General features: G+C 37.9%; 2 protein-coding genes across 6 annotated transcripts in view; both read right to left on the bottom strand.

The window, feature by feature from the left end:
• Positions 1-15418, bottom strand: part of eml6 (EMAP like 6) — a 60598-nt gene extending 45180 nt beyond the window's left edge. For 2 of the 3 annotated variants that reach the window (XM_048172930.1, XM_048172932.1), the window contains exon 1: positions 14075-15418. In XM_048172930.1, coding sequence (XP_048028887.1) covers positions 14075-14271 — 197 coding nt within the window. In that variant the 5' untranslated portion in view covers positions 14272-15418. The remainder of the gene's footprint in view (positions 1-14074) is intronic. The other variant, XM_048172931.1, reaches the window with a different exon arrangement.
• Positions 15419-22017: 6599 nt separating this feature from the next.
• The window catches only part of sptbn1 (spectrin, beta, non-erythrocytic 1), a 115331-nt gene continuing 115120 nt past the window's right edge, over positions 22018-22228 (bottom strand). For all 3 annotated transcript variants that reach the window (XM_048172516.1, XM_048172515.1, XM_048172517.1), the window contains one exon: positions 22018-22228. This exon is cut by the window's right edge and continues 1306 nt beyond it. The gene's annotated coding sequence lies outside the window, so the exon portion shown is untranslated.

The following is a 22228-nucleotide window of genomic DNA, read 5'->3' as shown; positions in this document are numbered from 1 at the left end:
TGTCAGAAGCGTGAGATCGCTGCGACAAAATCAGAGATGTGACCAAATAAATCGAAAATAATGAGCTTTGATTACCGAAAATGACTTCTTTTAATAGTTTTAGTTAACAATACTAATGCTCAGATCACTCCTATACTGTAGTAAATGATTGCCATCCATCGCCTCAGACAGGTTATTGCGTTAATAAATATAATGCACGATAATTGTGTCATTATCGCAGGTGCAAAGTGCAGAGTCACAGGGATTTACTGTAAAAGAGCACATGACATTCACTACAGTCCCATTAGGGCTGATATTAGCACCTCGTCCCCTGCCATCAGTAACAGCAGGGGCAACGGGGCAGGAGTTTCTTCTCAATCGCAGATCAAAGGCAGATTAAACAGGGCTAAACTGCCTCAGTGTGTGTGTGTGTGTGTGTGTGTGTGTGTGTGTGTGTCCGTGAGTTGCAGAACGATCAAAGTCTCTCCATGTCCACTGGCATAAAACCCAAGCCAGCAGCTGTGCTGTGTGCCAACGAGGTTATGTGCTACAGATGTGCTGCCATCAAGTGTGTGTGTGTGTGTGTGTGTGTGTGTTACCACATATGTGCAAGTAACAACCTGCAGTAGGGAAAAATCACTAATGAGATCGCTTTAATATCTTAATTGCTTCTACTAGACCAAGACTGTTGCTTAAAGGGGCTATATGTCAGAATTTACATGTATTAATCGTTTTTTTTATTGCCAATATATGAACAGCTTGTGCTTCCGAGACCTGTGACACATGAAGCCAACAAATGCTTATACAATGTTCGGGTCAATGCTGAAAGAGTCATTCTGTACTGTAATGTCAATGTGTCATGTGATTAATTCAAAGTATAGTCTCACATTTTGTTATTGAGATATTCAGTAAGTTGCTGCTGCAGTTCACTTAATGGCCACCGGTGTCGCTAAAAACAAGAGTTTCTGAATTCTACATACAACCCCTTTAAAGTCAAAATAAAATGAAAAATGACCTTTAGATGCATTAATTGCAACAAAACCACCTTTTTAACATCCAATCAAATTCCGACTTTTTTTTTCCTCGTTAAATATCCTGTTTTTACTCTGAAATGCATCACATTAGGAAAGTAAAATGTTTCTTCTTAAACCAGTGTTATTTCAGCATTATTTATATTATACTTTTTATTAATATTTTAAATATGCTTGAATTATTTGTATATTTTCATTTTAATTTTGGTATTTTTTAAATATTTTTTATTTTATTTATATATATATATATATATATATTTATATATAGCTTTAATTTATCATTTTTTAATAATAAAAAAATATATATTTTTTAATTATTTAAAAAAAATTAAAATATTTGTAAATATAAAAAAATATTTAAAATTTATTATAAAGTGACGAGAATATTTTTTGTGCGCCAAAAAAACAAAATAATGACTTCTTAACAATGCTACAGGAAGCTTCGGAGCATTACGAATCTTTTATGTCGAATCAGTGATTTGCATCGCGTATCAAACTGCTGAAATCACGTGACTTTGGCACTCCGAATCGCTGATTTGATTCGTAAAGCTCCCAAGCTTCATGAAGCAGTGTTTTGAAATCGGCAATCATTAGATATTGTTAAATAGTCGTTATTTAGTTTTTTTGGCGCACAAAAAGTATTCTCATCGCTTTATAATATTAATATTGAACCACTGTATTCACATGAACTGATTTAAATATGTTTTTAGTACATTAATGGATCTTGAGAGAGGAAATGTCATTGCTCAGGCCTCACTGAGCCATCGGATTTCATCAAAAATATCTTAATTTGTGTTCTGAAGATGAACGAAGGTCTTACGGGTGTGGAAGGACATGAGGGTGAGTAATAAATGACATTATTTTTGGGTGAACTAACCCTTTAACAATATCAACGCTGTCTTAATCTGTGCTCAGATTTGCTCAAGAATCCAAACGCCAGAGATCTTATTATGAACTCAAACATTTCTCATCAGATGATCCGAGCTTCTCTCCATATTCATTTTATAGCTAATTCTTGCATTTCAACAAACCCCTAAAACTGTTTCACACCATTTTATGCAACAGTATCAAAGAACCGCTAGCATCAGGGAATCTAATTTGTGTCTATATTACTCCAGAAGCAAAGACAAAATTTATACTAAACTTAATCATAACTGAAATCTCCATTAAGCACCCTAAATGATGAAACAACATTCTGCTCTGCCAGCGAGAGGGAGAAGATGCGGCGAGAGGAAAGAGAAGAAGAAGAAACACTGACCGTGACTTTGACATCACTGACAGCGGCTCTGAAAGCAGCATGCAGCTGCAACTCTGTGGCTATTGATCGAATCAAGGCTTTTCACACACAACAGATAAAAGAGTGTGTGTGTGTGTGTGTGTGTGTGTGTGTGTGTGTGTGTGTGTGTGTGTGTGTGTGCGCATATAAAAACATCAGATATTGCAACAAAATCTAATACTGAACGCTTTGGAACAGATGTTCTGGCTTGAATAGAGCTGATAGAGAGAGTCGGGTGAATCTCACAAAACACATTCATACAATTGGGGAAAAAATGGTTTTCACTCAGAAATTGCTAGTACTTTTTCACAAATAATTAAAAAGAATGTTTTTGAGGAAAACATATAGTGGACTTCACTGGGGTTCAACGGGTTGAAGGTCCAAATGTCAGTTTCAGTGCAGCTTCAAAGAGCTCTACATGATCCCAGATGAGGAATAAGAGTCTTATCTAGAGAAACCATCGACCATTTTCTAAAAACAATAAAAATGATGTACTTTTTAACCACAAATGCTTGTCTTGCACTGCTCTGTGATGCTCCACGCATGGAGCAAAATTTCACATGTGACCTTTCCAACATGATTACGTAATGCATGGTGCATCACAGAGCAGTGCAAGACAAGCATTTTTGGTTAAAAAGTATATAATGTTTATTTATTTTTTTAGAAAATGTCCAATGGTTTCTCTAGATAAGACTCTTATTCCTCGTCTGGGATCATGTAGAGCTCTTTGAAGCTGCACTGAAACTGACATTTGGACCTTCAACCCGTTGAACCCCAGTGAAGTCCACTATATGGAGAAAAATACTGGAATGTTTTCCTCAAAAACCTCCATTTCTTTTCGACTGATGAAAGAAAGACATGAACATCTTGGATGACATGGAGGAGAGTAAATTATCAGTACATTTTAATTCTGAAGCAAACTAATCCTTTAATGTTTGATGATCGCGTTATTTTACATGCTTCTATCGCTTGTTTCTGCTGTTTCTTCGCCTGTGTTTTGATCCGGAGATTCTGTACTCTTTCTTTCCTGAGAACGTTCCCTGTTAGCTGGGAAAGAACACGTTGAATTAAGCGTGCAGAACGACTGAAATAGTATCAAACTTCGAAAAATCAGCTTTTACAGTTTGCAAAAAAAGTAAAAGTAAAATAAACCTCAAATGCATTACAAGAATTAGAATTTGGAAAGAAATGGGCTTAATTATCATGAGAATAATATGTCAATGCAAAAAAAAAAAAGAAAAAATCTAAATGTGTTTTATTTTCTTTATGCACAATATAATATTATTTTCCCAGACATGTTTCTCTGAGACTGACCCGTTGTCAGTATGTGTGTTGGGACGCCCGTAGGCGTTTACTCATGACCCTCTCTGGGCTTAGTGCTGGACCCCTGTGAGTCAGTGAACAGCTGAAGGATTCTGGGAAGGATCTGCAGTCAAATGAACACCAGTGACTGTAGGCCTCCAGGGAGGAAGCTGAAAGGGAATATGAAGAGCGGATGATAAGCATGCCAGAGAGAGTGCGAGCGCGAGATGTGCCTCCGCAGATGTGTTGAAGTCTTTGTGCAGTGAAGTGGGACGTCTGACCGCTGTCGTGACAGCGCACTTTTGGAAATGCCTGAAATAATTCCAGCTGTCTGAGAACTGCAACCAGCGAAAGGTTTCTGATACGATGCTAAACAATAAATACTAGCCTTAAGCAGCAAAACTACAAGAACTACTGACCACACTGCAAAAAAAAATATCTAAACATTCTTAAATCAAGATACATTTACTTGAAATGCCTTGTTTATTGAAAAATTCATGTGTGTTTATGTCTTCTTTTAACTTTGAATTAAAGGGGACCTATAATGCCCCTTTCACAAGATGTAATATCAGTCTCTGGTGTCTCCAGAATGTGTCTGTGAAGTTTCAGCTCAAAATCCCCCACAGATCATTTATTATAGCTTGTCAAATTTGCTCCTATTTGGGTGCGAACGTTTTTGTGTGTGTCCCTTTAAATGCAAATGAGCTGCTGCTCCCGCCCCCTTTCCAGAAGAGGGCGGAGCTTTAACAGCTCAACAACAACAAAGCTGGAGAATCTCACGCAGCCAAAATGAGGATTGTCAGTAACAGTAATTTTTAGTAGTGCACAGACAATTTGATCAAATTAATCATTAAAAAATATCTATTACAACATATCTGTGCAAAAAAACTACTTCAATATTTCAATATTTATACTATTGCATTGCAAAAAAATATTTTCCTCAGCATTTTTGTCTTGTTTTCCAGTGCAAATATCTAAACATTCTTAAATCAAGATGCATTTACTTGAGAAGGAAATATATATAAAATATTAAGTCTTGTTTTCTGAAAAATGTATTAAAATGAAGTTATGCTTTATTTTTCTAACCCCATTTGCAGATATTTTATCTTCTTCTAAGCTTAAACCCATCTCATTTTGATCATTTTTTCCAGAAAACACTTTTTATCTTAAGATAAGACATTTGCTTTTCAAGTAAATGTATCTTGATTTAAGAATGTTTAAATATTTGATAATTGCACAACATTCATCAGCCAATCAGATTCAAGCTTTCAACAGCCACGTAGTATAAGATATAATAGTTTCTTCCCTCTATTTACTAAAGTTAGTTAAACCAAAACGAGGGAGTGATTAGTTCAGTGTTTGGCCACGATTGACTAAAAGAGAGAACAAATTAATAAACTGTGAGAACAAATTCTTAATTCATTGCCATCATATATATCATGTCATGTGTGAGGCTCCGTAGTATCTAAAAACACAGCATGTCACCGTTATTCTCTTATGAATCTGTAATAGCCAAATTAATTAATGAACACCTCAGTTATTAGAGTCTAAAATGCAACAACACTGTGGTATAAATTAATTTAAATTCACAAGTTGCTCATTCAAATTTTCATTTAAAAAACAATTCTGCGCTATTTTTAAGAGAAGGAAAAAGCAGTGAGTGAGCAGGGATCAGTTCATTAGAATAATGCAATTATGAACGCATCTCCAACGAGAGCTTTAATGAAATGAGTAGTCAGTTTGTTTTAGTCATAATGAGCTCTGAAAATCATGCATATCCAAAGCCATGACAAGACATTTCAGCACAGAAACAAGAAACAAACGTGTCCTCGGTTCACGGGATGAGACAGCGTGGAATTTGAGCTTACAGTAATTCCACGGAGCGTCTGCCCCCTGTTAAGAGCTCAAATGTTCGGCTAATCTCACTGTGTTTGGGGTCAGATCCGGGCTGATAGAGGTGACCCAACAACACTTGCCCTTCATGCTGAGAGAAACAAGAACAATGAGTGCTTTGACTCAAAGCGTCTTTACTAGTCAGCACACGTGTGCAATCTAGACGTTAATAAAACGGATGATAGTTCTTTAGAAAACCATCTATTGTCTGGTGCTTTAAAGAACACAGGAACCAAAAACACTAATCTGAAGAATCTAGAAAGAAACTTTTTTTAATCTTCAAAGAACTGTAATTTTGGTTTTCCAATAAAAATATCAAAGCAAAATATATTTATGTAGTGCTTTTCACAATACACACCGTTTACAAGCAGCTTTACAGAAAATCATGTTGTTAGTGTTTAAACTGGTTTAAAAACTACCCAAGTTGGGTTGAAAATAGACAAACCTAGAGGTTGGGTTGTTTTAACCAAGCGATTGCATTGCTTTAACCCAGCGAATGGGTTGTTTTAACCCAGCGGTTGGGTTGTTTTAACCCAGCGAATGGGTTGTTTTAACCCAGCGGTTGGGTTGTTTTAACCCAGCGAATGGGTTGTTTTAACCCAGTGATTTGGGTTGTTTTAACCCAAAGATTTGAGTTGTTTTAACCCAGCGGTTGGGTTGTTTTAACCCAGCGAATGGGTTGTTTTAACCCAGTGATTTGGGTTGTTTTAACCCAAAGATTTGAGTTGTTTTAACCCAGCGGTTGGGTTGTTTTAACTCAGCGATTGGGTTGTTTTAACCCAGCGATTGGGTTGTTTTAACTCAGCGATTGGGTTGTTTTAACCCAGTGATTTGGGTTGTTTTAACCCAGTGATTTGGGTTGTTTTAACTCAGCGATTGGGTTGTTTTAACCCAGTGATTTGGGTTGTTTTAACCCAGTGATTTGGGTTGTTTTAACCCAGCGATTGGGTTGTTTTAACTCAGCGATTGGGTTGTTTTAACCCAGCGGTTGGGTTGTTTTAACCCAGTGATTTGGGTTGTTTTAACCCAGTGATTGGGTTGTTTTAACTCAGCGATTGGGTTGTTTTAACCCAGCGATTTGGGTTGTTTTAACCCAAAGATTTGAGTTGTTTTAACCCAGCGGTTGGGTTGTTTTAACCCAGTGATTTGGGTTGTTTTAACCCAAAGATTTGAGTTGTTTTAACCCAGCGGTTGGGTTGTTTTAACCCAGCAATTGGGTTGTTTTAACCCAGCAATTGGGTTGTTTTAACCCAGCGGTTGCGTTGCTTTAACCCAGCGAATGGGTTGTTTTAACCCAGTGGTTGGGTTGTTTTAACCCAGCGATTGGGTTGTTTTAACCCAGCGGTTGCGTTGCTTTAACCCAGCGAATGGGTTGTTTTAACCCAGTGATTTGGGTTGTTTTAACCCAAAGATTTGAGTTGTTTTAACCCAGTGATTGGGTTGTTTTAACCCAGCGGTTGGGTTGTTTTAACCCAGTGATTGGGTTGTTTTAACCCAGCGAATGGGTTGTTTTAACTCAGCGATTGGATTGTTTTAACCCAAAGATTTGAGTTGTTTTAACCCAGCGATTTGGGTTGTTTTAACCCAGCGATTGGGTTGTTTTAACCCAGCGATTGGGTTGTTTTAACCCAAAGATTTGGGTTGTTTTAACCCAGTGATTGGGTTGTTTTAACCCAGCGAATGGGTTGTTTTAACCCAGCGATTTGGGTTGTTTTAACCCAGCAGTTGGGTTGTTTTAACCCAGCGATTTGGGTTGTTTTAACCCAGCGATTGGATTGTTTTAACCCAAAGATTTGAGTTGTTTTAACCCAGCGGTTGGGTTGTTTTAACCCAGTGATTGGGTTGTTTTAACCCAGCGAATGGGTTGTTTTAACCCAGCGATTTGGGTTGTTTTAACCCAGCGGTTGGGTTGTTTTAACCCAGTGATTGGGTTGTTTTAACCCAGCGAATGGGTTGTTTTAACTCAGCGATTGGATTGTTTTAACCCAAAGATTTGAGTTGTTTTAACCCAGCGATTTGGGTTGTTTTAACCCAGCGATTGGGTTGTTTAAACCCAGCGGTTGGGTTGTTTTAACCCAGCGATTTGGGTTGTTTTAACCCAGCGATTGGGTTGTTTTAACCCAAAGATTTGGGTTGTTTTAACCCAGTGATTGGGTTGTTTTAACCCAGCGATTGGGTTGTTTTAACCCAGCGATTTGGGTTGTTTTAACCCAGCGGTTGGGTTGTTTTAACCCAGCGATTTGGGTTGTTTTAACCCAGCGATTTGAGTTGTTTTAACCCAGCGGTTGGGTTGTTTTAACCCAGTGATTTGGGTTGTTTTAACCCAGCGATTTGGGTTGTTTTAACCCAGTGGTTGGGTTGTTTTAACTCAGCGATTGGGTTGTTTTAACCCAGCGATTGTGTTGCTTTAACCCAGCGAATGGGTTGTTTTAACGCAGCGGTTGGGTTGTTTTAACTCAGCGATTTGGGTTGTTTTAACCCAGTGGTTGGGTTGTTTTAACTCAGCGATTGGGTTGTTTTAACCCAGCGATTGTGTTGCTTTAACCCAGCGAATGGGTTGTTTTAACGCAGCGGTTGGGTTGTTTTAACTCAGCGATTTGGGTTGTTTTAACTCAGCGATTGGGTTGTTTTAACACAGCGATTTGGGTTGTTTTAACCCAGCGGTTGGGTTGTTTTAACCCAGCGATTTGGGTTGTTTTAACCCAGCGGTTGGGTTGTTTTAACCCAGCGATTTGGGTTGTTTTAACTCAGCGATTTGGGTTGTTTTAACTCAGCGATTGGGTTGTTTTAACTCAGCGATTGGGTTGTTTTAACCCAGCGATTTGGGTTGTTTTAACCCAGCGGTTGGGTTGTTTTAACCCAGCGATTTGGGTTGTTTTAACTCAGCGATTGGGTTGTTTTAACCCAGCGATTTGGGTTGTTTTAACCCAGCGGTTGGGTTGTTTTAACCCAGCGATTTGGGTTGTTTTAACCCAGCGATTTGAGTTGTTTTAACCCAGCGGTTGGGTTGTTTTAACCCAGTGATTTGGGTTGTTTTAACCCAGCGATTTGGGTTGTTTTAACCCAGTGGTTGGGTTGTTTTAACTCAGCGATTGGGTTGTTTTAACCCAGCGATTGTGTTGCTTTAACCCAGCGAATGGGTTGTTTTAACGCAGCGGTTGGGTTGTTTTAACTCAGCGATTGGGTTGTTTTAACCCAGCGGTTGGGTTGTTTTAACCCAGCGATTTGGGTTGTTTTAACCCAGCGATTGGGTTGTTTTAACCCAGCGGTTGGGTTGTTTTAACCCAGCGATTTGGGTTGTTTTAACCCAGCGGTTGGGTTGTTTTAACCCAGCGATTTGGGTTGTTTTAACCCAAAGATTTGAATTGTTTTAACCCATCGATTTGGGTTGTTTTAACTCAGCGACTGGGTTGTTTTAACCCAGCAATTTGAGTTGTTTTAACCCAGCGATTGTGTTGCTTTAACCCAGCGAATGGGTTGTTTTAACGCAGCGGTTGGGTTGTTTTAACTCAGCGATTTGGGTTGTTTTAACTCAGCGATTGGGTTGTTTTAACCCAGCGATTTGGGTTGTTTTAACCCAGCGGTTGGGTTGTTTTAACCCAGCGATTTGGGTTGTTTTAACCCAGCGGTTGGGTTGTTTTAACCCAGCGATTTGGGTTGTTTTAACTCAGCGATTTGGGTTGTTTTAACTCAGCGATTGGGTTGTTTTAACTCAGCGATTGGGTTGTTTTAACCCAGCGATTTGGGTTGTTTTAACCCAGCGGTTGGGTTGTTTTAACCCAGCGATTTGGGTTGTTTTAACTCAGCGATTGGGTTGTTTTAACCCAGCGATTTGGGTTGTTTTAACCCAGCGGTTGGGTTGTTTTAACCCAGCGATTTGGGTTGTTTTAACCCAGCGATTTGAGTTGTTTTAACCCAGCGGTTGGGTTGTTTTAACCCAGTGATTTGGGTTGTTTTAACCCAGCGATTTGGGTTGTTTTAACCCAGTGGTTGGGTTGTTTTAACTCAGCGATTGGGTTGTTTTAACCCAGCGATTGTGTTGCTTTAACCCAGCGAATGGGTTGTTTTAACGCAGCGGTTGGGTTGTTTTAACTCAGCGATTGGGTTGTTTTAACCCAGCGGTTGGGTTGTTTTAACCCAGCGATTTGGGTTGTTTTAACCCAGCGATTGGGTTGTTTTAACCCAGCGGTTGGGTTGTTTTAACCCAGCGATTTGGGTTGTTTTAACCCAGCGGTTGGGTTGTTTTAACCCAGCGATTTGGGTTGTTTTAACCCAAAGATTTGAATTGTTTTAACCCATCGATTTGGGTTGTTTTAACTCAGCGACTGGGTTGTTTTAACCCAGCAATTTGAGTTGTTTTAACTCAGCAATTGGGTTAAATGTTTGCCCAATCTGCTGGGTAGTTTTATTTAATTCAACTATTGTTTAAAAATTACTGTATTGCTTCCTTAAAATGAACCCAAAGTATGTTGGAAAAGAACATTTATTAAAGGGGTCATGAACTGAGAAATCAACTTTTTCTTGAGCTTTTGATATATTAGAGGTCATCGACTATAAGAATATCCTGTAAATTTCAGAACTGAAAACGTCCTTGTTAGTCCAATAAAAGCTTTCATTGACACCAGACCCAGAGAACGACTCGTCTATGCCTGAAACAAGAAAAAATATCTGCCATTGGGTTAAGAAGTTTATTTTTCTTACACCATTAGCAGATATTTGTCTTGTTTTCAGCATATATATTCACTTAGTTTTGATGACTTTTTCAGAAAACTTTATCTTAAGCCATTTTGCTTCTCAAGTAAATGTGTCTTGATTTAAGAATGTTTGTACAAGAACATTGTGAATATTTTGGTCTCGAGTAATCGCTTGTTTTATCGCCTGCCAGGTTTAAATCTTCTTGCATAAATAAATCAGCATGCAATAATAACAGCACATTTCTCCTCGACAAGATGTACTGAAGATGCACTGCAAGATGAGTTACAAGCTGAACTTTAATTCTTCTTCAAAAATCTAAATCACTAAGGTTGCATTTACACTGCTCAACTCCAGTTTGTTAACTATATCCAGTTTTCTGATGAGCTTACATCCCATATCTGATATCTGCATTTATACACTTGGCGAAACACAGCAAAATAGACATATCCATCAGTGTCGACTCCGGTTTGAACAATGTAAGGCTGAACACCGTTACTGACAATCCTCATTTTGGCTGCGTGAGATTCTCCAGCTTTGTTGTTGTTGAGCTGTTAAAGCAGCAGCTCATTTGCATTTAAAGGGACACACACAAAAACGGCGTGTTTTTGCTCACACCCAAATAGAGGCAAATTTGACAAGCTATAATAAATGATCTGATCTGAAACTTCACAGACACATTCTGGAGACACCAGAGACTTGTATTACATCTTGTGAAAGGGGCATTAAGCCTTCTTCCTCCATTGCGCCATTGAAAAGAGTCATGTGATCACAGTTAATGATGTCATTTACCACCGTCGCGTTTTCAAAGGCGTACAACTCGCATAGACAGGAATTACACTGATTCATATCAGATTTATTTACACAGACCTGAAATTGATCTGAGAATATCAGAATCCAGGTGCTTTCATGTTCGAGGGTCGCATCCGATCTGTGCCACATCGGAATTGGGTCACATGAACCTTGTATCATTAGTGCCGATTGACTTTAACACCTTGAATAACTGTTGCATAAAACACCAGCTACACCAGACTGCTCTAATATAGCCCAAAATGACACTAAATTCATCAGATTTGGCTCTTCACTGCAGTAAAAGCATATTTTATACTTCTGCGCCACTGGCATCATGTGTGTTTTTTCATAGTACTTTTAATATGACTTTTAATAGCAAAGATCCCCCTCAGGCAGTGAGATAAACTGGGTTAATATACTCACTCTTCAGTCTACGTCGACCATGACCATTGTGTGTGTGTGTGTGTGTGTGTGTGTGTGTGTGTGTTCTAATATAATACAATCCAGCAAAAGCCAAGAACACTGAATGTCAGAGTTTCCATAAACAAACAATTACCGCAATAACACAAACGCTGTCTCGTGGTCTCCGTTTATAGGTGCACATTACAGAGAGACCTGCTAAACGAGCTGACGGGACACTTGAGGCAATTAACGCTAATTACTAAATCCATCAATAGTAAGCTCAGCCTAAATCAAGACGCCTCGGCATAACGTATTTCCGCCCACATCCCGTGACTGTTTGAACTTAACCTGCGCTGAAGTTTCACCAACTCTAACCAGGCAATTAAACCTCATCATAAACAAACAGGATAGTTACACCAGAGCGTCTGGGCAAGACGATAATTGCCGTGAATGGAATCGGATGACAAGAATAGCATCTCATCCTCAGGCGCAAACAGAGCCTGTGTTGTGCGCTCGTCCTGGAAGTCTCGGATTTGGCAGTTGGGAAAACGCAAATGTTGCTAAATCTGCTTGGCTTTCTGTCACAACACAGTCCAAATCTTCACGCAGAATGCAAGATGCAAACTAGAAGCCAGCTTTTTCAGTATTCAAATTGCTCTTTCACCTTGCTAGAAACACAAGTGCCCTCTTTTATACGTGTCCGAACATATCGGCCCATCTCTCCCTCGAGGGGAAAAATTGCATAGGTTTGCTTAACATGAAAAGCTTTTTACACACGCACTGCCCTCCATCAGGGTCATCCTGCTGTCGTCTCTACATATGAACCCCATTTCATTCCAAACTCCTGCTGTTGTTCAGCGATACGATCAGTACATGATTGTAAAGCTCAGCATTGATCCGTCCAGGAGACGATGGTCTGATAAGTGTGCCGAGGTTCAGATATCATCAGGTGTCTCGGTGCAAATCAGATACAAGCGACTTTATCATAGAGGAACAACTACTGTCCACACTACTGAAACAAACCAGAATGCAGTACAGTGATGATATATACCATCATCAATGATTATTCATGTACCATTGTACTCGATATATGTCCAAGAAATACCTTGACATTACTATGGTACATATTCAAATATGGTATTATCATGGTATTTTGTTACATGGTACTGATTGATATATTAATTAACCATGCTTCATGCATGACATTTCAAAGAATACAATGGCATTACCATGGTAAATGTCCAAAAAACATAGTATCATCATGGCACATGACTAGAAAAACATGGTATGCATCCAAAAAAATAAATAAATATCACGGTACTATGTTGCATATTAAAAAAAAAACATGGTATTACTTTGTTACATACCATGGTACTGAATAATTATGTTAATTTACCATGGTATTTACATTATACTTTGTGGCATTTAAAAGAATGAAATGGCATTTCCATGGTAAATGTCCAGAAAACATGGTATCATTGCGGCCCAAAAATCATAGTATTATCATAGTACTTGTCCATAATACTGTAAAATCATGGTACTCCAAGAAATGCAATGACATTACCATGGTACATGCTAAAAAGCATGGTATTATCATGCATGCATGATGTATGAATTTATTTACCATGGTATATGCATGACAAGTCATGGCTTATAAAAGAATACAATGGCATTACCATGGTAAATGTCCAAAAACATGGTATCATCATGGCACGTGACCAGAAAAACATGGTTTTGCCATAATATGTGTCCAAAAAAAATTTAGATATCACGGTACTGCAAAAAAATACCATGACATTACCATGGTGCATATTAAAAAACATGGAATTACCATGAAATTTTGTTACATACCATGGCACTGAATAATTATAATATTAATTTACTATGGTATGTACATCATACCTTGTGGCATTAAAAAAATGCAATGACATTACCATGGTAAATGTCCAAAAAATCATGGTATTACACTTGTCTATAATACTGTAATAACATGGTACTCCAAGAAATGCAATGACATCACCATGGTACAAGCTAAAAAGCATGGTATTATCATGGTACATACCATGGTACTGATTCATATATGAATTTACCATAGTATATGCATGACACATCATTGCATTTAAGAGAATACGATTGGCATTACCATGGTAAATGTCCCAAAACATGGTATCATCATGACACACGACCAGAAAAACATGGTTTTGCCATAGTATGTGTCCAAAACAAAATTGAGAAAATTGAGAATACAATGACATTACCATGGTAAATGTCCAGAAAACATGGTATCATCACAGTACATCATGGCAGTACCATAGTACTTGTCCATAATACTATTATATCATGGTACTCCAAGGAATACAGTGACATTACAATGGTACATGCTAAAAAGCATGGTATTTTCATGGTACTTTGTTAACTTTCATGGTACCGAATGATTACTGTATCATGATACACAGTCACATTTAAAAGAAAGCAATGCCCTTACCATGGTACATGTCCAAAAATCATGGTATTACCATAGTATGTGTCCAAAAAACTGACATCACGGTACTTCAAGAAATAACACGACATTAAAAACGTGGTATTATCATGGTACCTTGTTACATATGATGGTACTGAATGATTATCACATGCTTTTTGGCATTTATGTTTTCAGTGATACAAATCCATGACACCAATAATACAAATGTTATGAAGCCCATCATACCTAATGATGTCGTCGTTGTGTCCCAAATAAAACTTCTGTGTGTGTTCTCTGGTGTTGTAGACCACTCCAACTCCAGCCACGAAATACACGATCTCCTTCCCCGCGGTGTAGTACAGGTTATTCCTGCACTGATGTCCTCTATATCCATGAATCCACTCCAGCCTCAGCTGACAGCGGGGAGCCGTCTTCTCTGCCATGCTCTCGGGATCTGCAATCGTCTACAAATGTGTCATTTAGCTGACTAACAGAGGACTTTCTACAGGGACCGTCTCTCTGAGGTCAAGGACACAGTGGTGATGGATCACCAACCCTTTCAGTCACCAGTTCAGATCTTTAACCACTAGGCAACACCAACCCTACAGCATTCAATGCCCTCTTGAAGTTCATGCATGCAGCATGGGCATCATAACTGGAACATCAGCTGGGTCACCTGTACAGGGAAGGCTGTCTGAAGATCCCAATGGGTGTCATGAAGAATCAGGCTAAAATGAAGGGAAAATGCTGATTTGGATCCAGATTAAAGCTATATAACAGTCAAGAATGGATTAGTTGGTTGCACCTACCAGCCATTGCAGCAGGCTTTAGAGTATAAAAGCCTTTAAAGAGCATGTGCATTACCATTAAAACAACTAGCAGAAGATCCAAATGCATCTACTTCCATCACACTGAGCTCTGGACGTCTTTAAAGGCTTGCAGAGACTTCAGGTCTTCACCGAGGAGACGAACCTCAAAGCCATCATGGCTTTAATCTTCTCTAAAGGGCAAAAGTCGGCGTGTTTGCCGCCAGGATTTCAGAAAATCTCCACGATTTCAACCATCAGACGACTCTCGACCGCCCCGACGATCAGACCTTACCCACAAACGCCTTCATCTTCTTCAACTTTCGCCTAAAGCTCTTCAATTCCCAGTGATACTCAAGCAAACTCTTCCATTCCTCGCGTGATCCGGATCACTGAATCATCAGGAACCGGGTTTGGGATGCAGAAGCCAGGAGAAGAGCCGCGCGAGCTGGTTTAGGTGGATTAATCCCTCCACCGCGGAGTCGGCGCAGCGTTGAGGGAGTAAAGACGCTTTGAGTTGAGCTATTGGCGTAATATTTTAGAGAATATGATTTCTGGTTTCTAGTAACCCATTCGGCTTGGTTACTACGACGCCTTGTGGCCCGTTTCCGATGATGCCTACAAGCAGAGAAAGCGTTCGCCGCGCAAACAATCACGGGATTTGTAGTTCTAAACGGTCGCCAATGACGCGCAAGCGCACGAAAATGACTTCAAATCCCATGAGCGCTCTGCACGCGCTGTCCAAGGTGCTGAACATACGGGTCTTTCCACTATATCCAGCGATAAGCGATATATTATATTATATTATATTATATTATATTATATTATATTATATTATATTATATTAGTATATTATATTAGTATATTATATTATATTATTTTGTAAACAACAACAAAAAAGCATATTCGCGAAATCTTAAAGGTATTTCTAATTGTATATTTATTTACAATAATTTTAAAGTGATTCAAATGCGAATTTAAAGGATATAAAATCATTTATATACATATAAAATAATTTGAAGTGTGGATACTGTTTGTACCGTAGTAGGTTTTTATTTTAAAATGATTCCGAATTTAATGTTGTAAATTGCACATCTGCAAATGTGATAGTCGAATGGATAAAAGCTGATGCAATTACAAACCTACAGTAGCGTGTTTTCACGTGTGAGTGGACACGTTCACGGTCACAGAGAGGACGCCGGGAAGGGCATCCCCAGCATCCCCCATCATCCCCCAGCGGAAGGAAATCCCGACACCACTGATGCTGCTTAAGACGGATTCACGTGACTAAAGAGCTCAGTGCATCTGTTGGGATCTTAATGAATGAATTAACAACAGAAAAATCGTGTCCATATCCTCCTGAGACCCAGAAAAGTTTTTTTTTTAGTATTTTTTCAGGTCATTATATTGTTTAGAGCATACGAAACAAATTAAAAAATAACATTTTTGAAAAATTATAGTTATGTTATCCTCTGTAGTGGACACTAGGACTAAGTTGTTTAAAAAATGACATGTATAGGCAAAAACAATGGGATTTTTTTTTTTTTTTAAATCACCAATTAATTTTTAGGCTTGGGGATTGTTTTTAACCAAACTTTGTATAAAGATGATTCTCAACTATGAAAGATATAATGGAATTAATTGAAATACCATTTTAGTTTATGCAATAATGTGGGTACTAATGGATTTTCCCATTCAATGTATCTATACACTGTATCTAATTTGCATATTAATGTGTTCTTGGAGCAACATGTAATGAAAAAAGAAGTGTAATAATGGGAGTAATAATTGGCAACATTTTCATAATGATATCTAATAATTAATAGGAATATTGATATTTAATTTATTTCCCTATTCACCTCTTGCATCTCCTAAAATTCCTGATAAACATGATTTAAAGGATTAGTTCACTTTCAAATTAAAATTTCCTGATAATTTACTCACCCCCATGTCATCCAAGATGTTCATGTCTTTCTTCAGTGGAAAAGAAATTAAGGTTTTAATGAAAACATTTCAGGATTTTTCTCCATTTAGTGGACTTCAATGGGCACCAAACGGTTGAAGGTCAAAATTACAGTTTCAGTGCAGCTTCAAAGAGCTTTAAACGATACCAGACGAGGAATAAGAGTCTTACCTAGAGAAACCATCGGACATTTTCAATGACATTGAAAAAAAAAATAAAAAATTATATACGTTTTAACCATAAATGCTCATCTTGAACTAGCTCTCTTCTTCTTCTTCTCTATTAGAATTCCGGCAGTGTGGACACTGATAAGTGTATTACTGCCCTCCACAGGTCAAAGTTTGAACTAACTGTTATATACTTGCACTAGCATATTGTATATGACAATTTAGTTCAAACTTTGACCTGTGGAGGGCAGTAATACACTTATCAGTGTCTACACTGCCGGAATTCTAATAGAGAAGAAGAAGAAGAAGAGAGCTAGGAAATATTAATTTGAAAGTGAACTAATCCTTTAAGTCCTGGTGTCCTCTACAGAGGTCATGTATGAAATCAATGTCCTGTTTTGTAACAGAAAGTTATATTTTGTCATATTTGAAAAGTCACAACATTTTCCTGAGATGTTGATTTGAAAATTAATCTGATTTAAATGATAATTACAAAATATTATCATTTCCATAAGAGTGCTAATTCTTATTTTCAGTCATATTTAAAGACCAAGAAGTTGTTGTTTTCATGGCGAAACCAATAAAAATTTGGTATCTCTGCAAAAGAGTTCATATCAATTCATTAGTATAAAATGTTTATTTACCATACATTTATTTTTTTAAATCCTACATACAGTCTTGAAAACACTTTCAAAAGGTACTAAAGTTAATAAAATAACTTAATGTTTTACATAATGTCTGTTTCATGTGAATTATGCATGTAATTGGTTGAGTAATTTAATGATTATAGGCTACAGATTACCCGTCTCAAATCTATGAAGTGTGAAGCTGTGAGACACTTGATTCAGGATATCAGTGTCTTGGTTTAGGGTGAGTCACATGACAGGAAGTTCCAAACGTTCTGGTGTGTGTGATGTTGCGTTGCGTCCATCCCTGATCAGTAAACCTAATGAACTAATCACAGACAGATGGAGATCACAGATGGTGTGTGTGTGTGTGTGTGTGTGTGTGTGTGTGTGTTTCTTTAAAACCTATGAGGTGTCGCCCCCAAAAGCTTAACGGCAATTCTCACACACAGAAAGAAAAAATAGATCTCTTTAATATCTCAATTCTATGCAAATGGAGACTTTTCTGAAATACACTAAAAGTTTGGGGTTGGTAAGATTTTTTAATGTTTTTAAAAGAAGTCCCCTTGCTCACAAGACTGCATTTAAATGATTAAAAATACAGTAAAAACAGTAATATTATTGCCACAATTAAAAAACAACAACATTTGAACGGTTTGTATATCCACAAGGTAAGGCAATGTTTCTCATAAACACTTTTTGTATTGGTTGAAACTCTCTTCACATTAAATATTTAAAAATGCAGCCTATATACATCTTCTATAAAAGTCTCAGGACCAAAAAATGTTTGTCCAATCATTGCATTCGGTTGGAATTACATAACAGTAACAGGATGTCCTACCTGCCTGTCAGCATGTATTTGCATAACTCCGCCCACCCTGCTCGCGCAGACATCACACGTCATCGTGCAGCTATGCAAACAAACAGCAGCTGCCTTTTACAGTTGCTATCACTGATAATCTTTGTACCCGGAGCCACTGACGTCCTCGGATTTATGCGTTTCTATGGCAACACTATTAACGCCGAAATGAATCTGCAGCAGTCAGGTGGTACAAGTCGGAGCTCTTTAATTTGTTTATGTTCATTATTATTGTAATGTGCTTTGCGACATGAGGTAATTTAACGCCGTCTCTCGTGATGCGTGACAGATTCTGCTCTAGCTGTGCGTGTTCATGTGTTCTGGAGGAGGCGTGGTTTTAGAAAGCGCTCTGAACTGAAGGCAGTGTTGCCATGTCTGTGGTTTTCAGTGCTGCCAAGTCCGCAGTTTTCCTGCGGAATTGGACTACTTTTACACTGTTTCCGCGGGTTGAATCGACCCCAAATAACGTCATATTTACTTCCCGGAACATGATGTTTACCATGGGACCCCCCCCCCCAGAAATGCAATTGGGTTGGTTTTATTGTGACAACCTGGCAACCCTGATGTTTTTACCATTGTTTTTAGTCTGGAGGGGAAGGGTTGCCAGGTTTTCACAACAAAACCAACCCAATTGCTCCTCAAAACTAGCCCAATCGTGCTCCAGGGGGTAAAATCCACATTTTTGCCGGGGCTCCCTGGTAAAATTGGCATTCCAGAGGCTAAATATCACATTATTTGGGGTCGATTGAACCCGCAGACATGAAAAACAACCCGCGGCAACAGCGTAAAAGTAGCCCAATTCCGCGGGAAAACCGCAGACTTGGCAACACTGCGGTGGGGTTACAAATCAGGTCCTCCCTTGAAATTGGGTTTCTGTTAGGACCCCAAGCTATCCCATTGGTTTAAAATACTCTTAATTGGTACTCTCTTTAGTGCCTGGTAACAATGACCGATAATTATGACCATTAATGTCTTTAATGTATTATTTACCCTATGTATTAGCATAGCATACAGATACCCAATTACCCTTATATACACATTTGCACTTACCCTACATGTATTCACATTAATATTTAATGCAATTATGCAAATGTTTCAGTTAATTTATATAAAAAGAATGTAAAGATGTTTAATTATTCACTTAATAGGCTATTATTATTATTATTATTAGGCTATTGTTACTGAATTAACAATCGGGTCGGGAATCGGGTCTCCTTTAGGACCCAGGCGGTAATGCCTGATCAAAAGTTGTTATCATGATGTCTTGACAAATTATAACCTATTTCACTATTGTATGATGTTTATTACATTAAGTGCATAAACAATATGCTTGAAATCTAAAATGAATGCCTTAAAAGAAACTGGAAACACAACCACTCCTAAAAATTTATTTTTTATATAAGGATAAGGATTGTTGCAACAAACTATGTTCTGCAAAAGTAATTTAGTATTAATTTTATGCAATAATAGCAATGTGGTATAGTATATAATATTACTATTATAATTTTTAATAAATTAATTGTCATGCAAAGTACACACAAACATCATTAATTTGAAAAATGTAATTGGTAACTATATTGGAAGCAAAAAACACAGGCCTACCTAATATAATATATGCTAAGCTAGCAAGCTAATCGGGTAGATGTATGCTATGCTAGTACATAAGCTAACTAAAAAAAACATCTACCCGATTAGCTTGCTAGCTTAGCATATATTATATTAGGTAGGCCTGTGTTTTTTGCATCCAATATAGTTACCAATTACATTTTTCAAATTAATGATGTTTGTGTGTACTTAGCATTAAGTAAGAACGAGAAATGCTTGATTTCACAATCTATAGCTTCAGTTATATACTAGTATATGAACCATGACATTAATGGTCATTATAATGCATTTTAAACTATATAATCATGACATGATTTTGCAGGAATTATAATCAGGTGCTAAAAATACTACCCATTAAAAGTTGGTTGAACCAATGGGATCACTCTGGGTCCTAAAGAAGACCCGATTCCTGGGGGGACTCGATTTCTCACCACACCTGAATGCGATTGGGCTGGTTTTGTTACACAAACCTGGCAACCCTGTCTGAAGCGATCTTATGCTTTCAAAGCTAGCTTGCTATTGCTAGCTTCTCCGAAATTAAAAGCACAGAATTGTGGGATATCAAAGGCAGCGAAGGATACATCTGTGCTACCTTCAAAATTCAATCAGATGAAGGCATCTCATGATTAGGATTCAGACGTGCCTTGATGCCTTCCTACCTTGGAATGCGTCCTCCGAAGGCAGCATTTGTCAGTTTTCGGATGCAGCCCCTATTTCAAGGGAGGACTTGATTTCTCACCACACCTGAATCCGATTGGGCTAGTTTTGAATAGCAATTGAGCTGGTTTTGTTACGCAAACCTGGCAACCCGGTCTGAAGCGATCTTATGCTTTCAAAGCTAGCTTGCTATTGCTAGCCTCTCTGAAATTGCCTACTCTACCTTTACGAAATAGCAATACTATGTTCTGTAAAAGTAATTTAATATTAATTTTACACAACAATAGCAATGTGGTATAGTATATAATATTACTATTATAATTTTTAATAACTTAATTGTCATGTTAAGTACACACAAACATTCATTTGAAACATGTAATTGGGAACTATATTGGAAACAAAACACAGGCCTACCTAATATAATATAAGCTAAGCTAGCAAGCTAATCGGGTAGATGTATGCTATGCTAATACATAAGCTAACTAAAAAAAAAAACAGAACAAGAAATGCTTGATTTCACAACCTATAGCTTCAGTTATATACTAGTATACGAACCATGACATTAATGGTCATTATAACGCATTTTAAGCGATATAAATCATAACATGATTTTGCAGGAATTATAACCAGGTGCTAAAAATACTACCCATTAAAAATCCGTTGAACCAATGGGATCACTCTGGGTCCTAAAGGAGACCTGATTCCTGGGGGGACTCGATTTCTCACCACACCTGAATGCAATTGGGCTAGTTTTTGTTACACAAACCTGGCAACCCTGTCTGAAGCGATCTTATACTTTCAAAGCTAGCTTGCTATTGCTAGCCTCTCCGAAATTGCCTACTCTACCTTTAAGAAATAGCAATACTGTGTTCTGTAAAAGTAATTTAATATTAATTCTACACAACAATAGCAATGTGGTATAGTATATAATATTACTATTATAATTACTAAACTTAATTGTCATGTTAAGTACACACAAACATTAATTTGAAACATGTAATTGGGAACTATATTGGAAACAAAAAACACAGACCTACCTAATATAATATAAGCTAAGCTAACAAGCTAATCGGGTATGCTATGCTAATACATAAGCTAACTAAAAAAAAAACAGAACAAGAAATGCTTGATTACACAACCTATAGCTTCAGTATAATGGTCATTAAAACGCATTTTAAACGATACAAATAATATGATTTTAGCACTAAAACCCATTAAAAGTACATTGAACCAATAGGATCACTCCGGGTCCTAAAGGAGACCCGATTCCTTGGGGGATTCGATTTCTCACCACACCAGAATCCGATTGGGCTAGTTTTGTTACGCAATTGGGCTGGTTTTGTTACGCAAACCTGGCAACCCGGTCTGAAGCGATCTTATGCTTTCAAAGCTAGCTTGCTATTGCTAGCCTCTCTGAAATTGCCTACTCTACCTTTAAGAAACAAGATCTAGCTAACACACACACACACTCTCAATCAAACCAACAGAAGAGTCGAAAGACAAGAGTAATGTTTAAAAGCATTTAATGACATCGCACATATTTAACAGGGCAGGGGGTTAAAGTCTACAGGTGCAGTTTCATACATCTGAGCGTTTCTATACGCGCTCAGGACGCCCGACATCGCAAAGGATTTCATTCCTAGTATGTTGCTTTTGATTGTGCAGTAGATGAAAATTACAATAGATACAGTGACGGAGGGGATGCGCACTATGTATC

This window comes from Megalobrama amblycephala, linkage group LG21 (assembly GCF_018812025.1).
Source record: "Megalobrama amblycephala isolate DHTTF-2021 linkage group LG21, ASM1881202v1, whole genome shotgun sequence".
Taxonomy (NCBI): domain Eukaryota; kingdom Metazoa; phylum Chordata; class Actinopteri; order Cypriniformes; family Xenocyprididae; genus Megalobrama; species Megalobrama amblycephala.
Note: the sequence above shows the minus strand (reverse complement) of the source record. Positions and strands in the feature narration are given on the sequence as shown.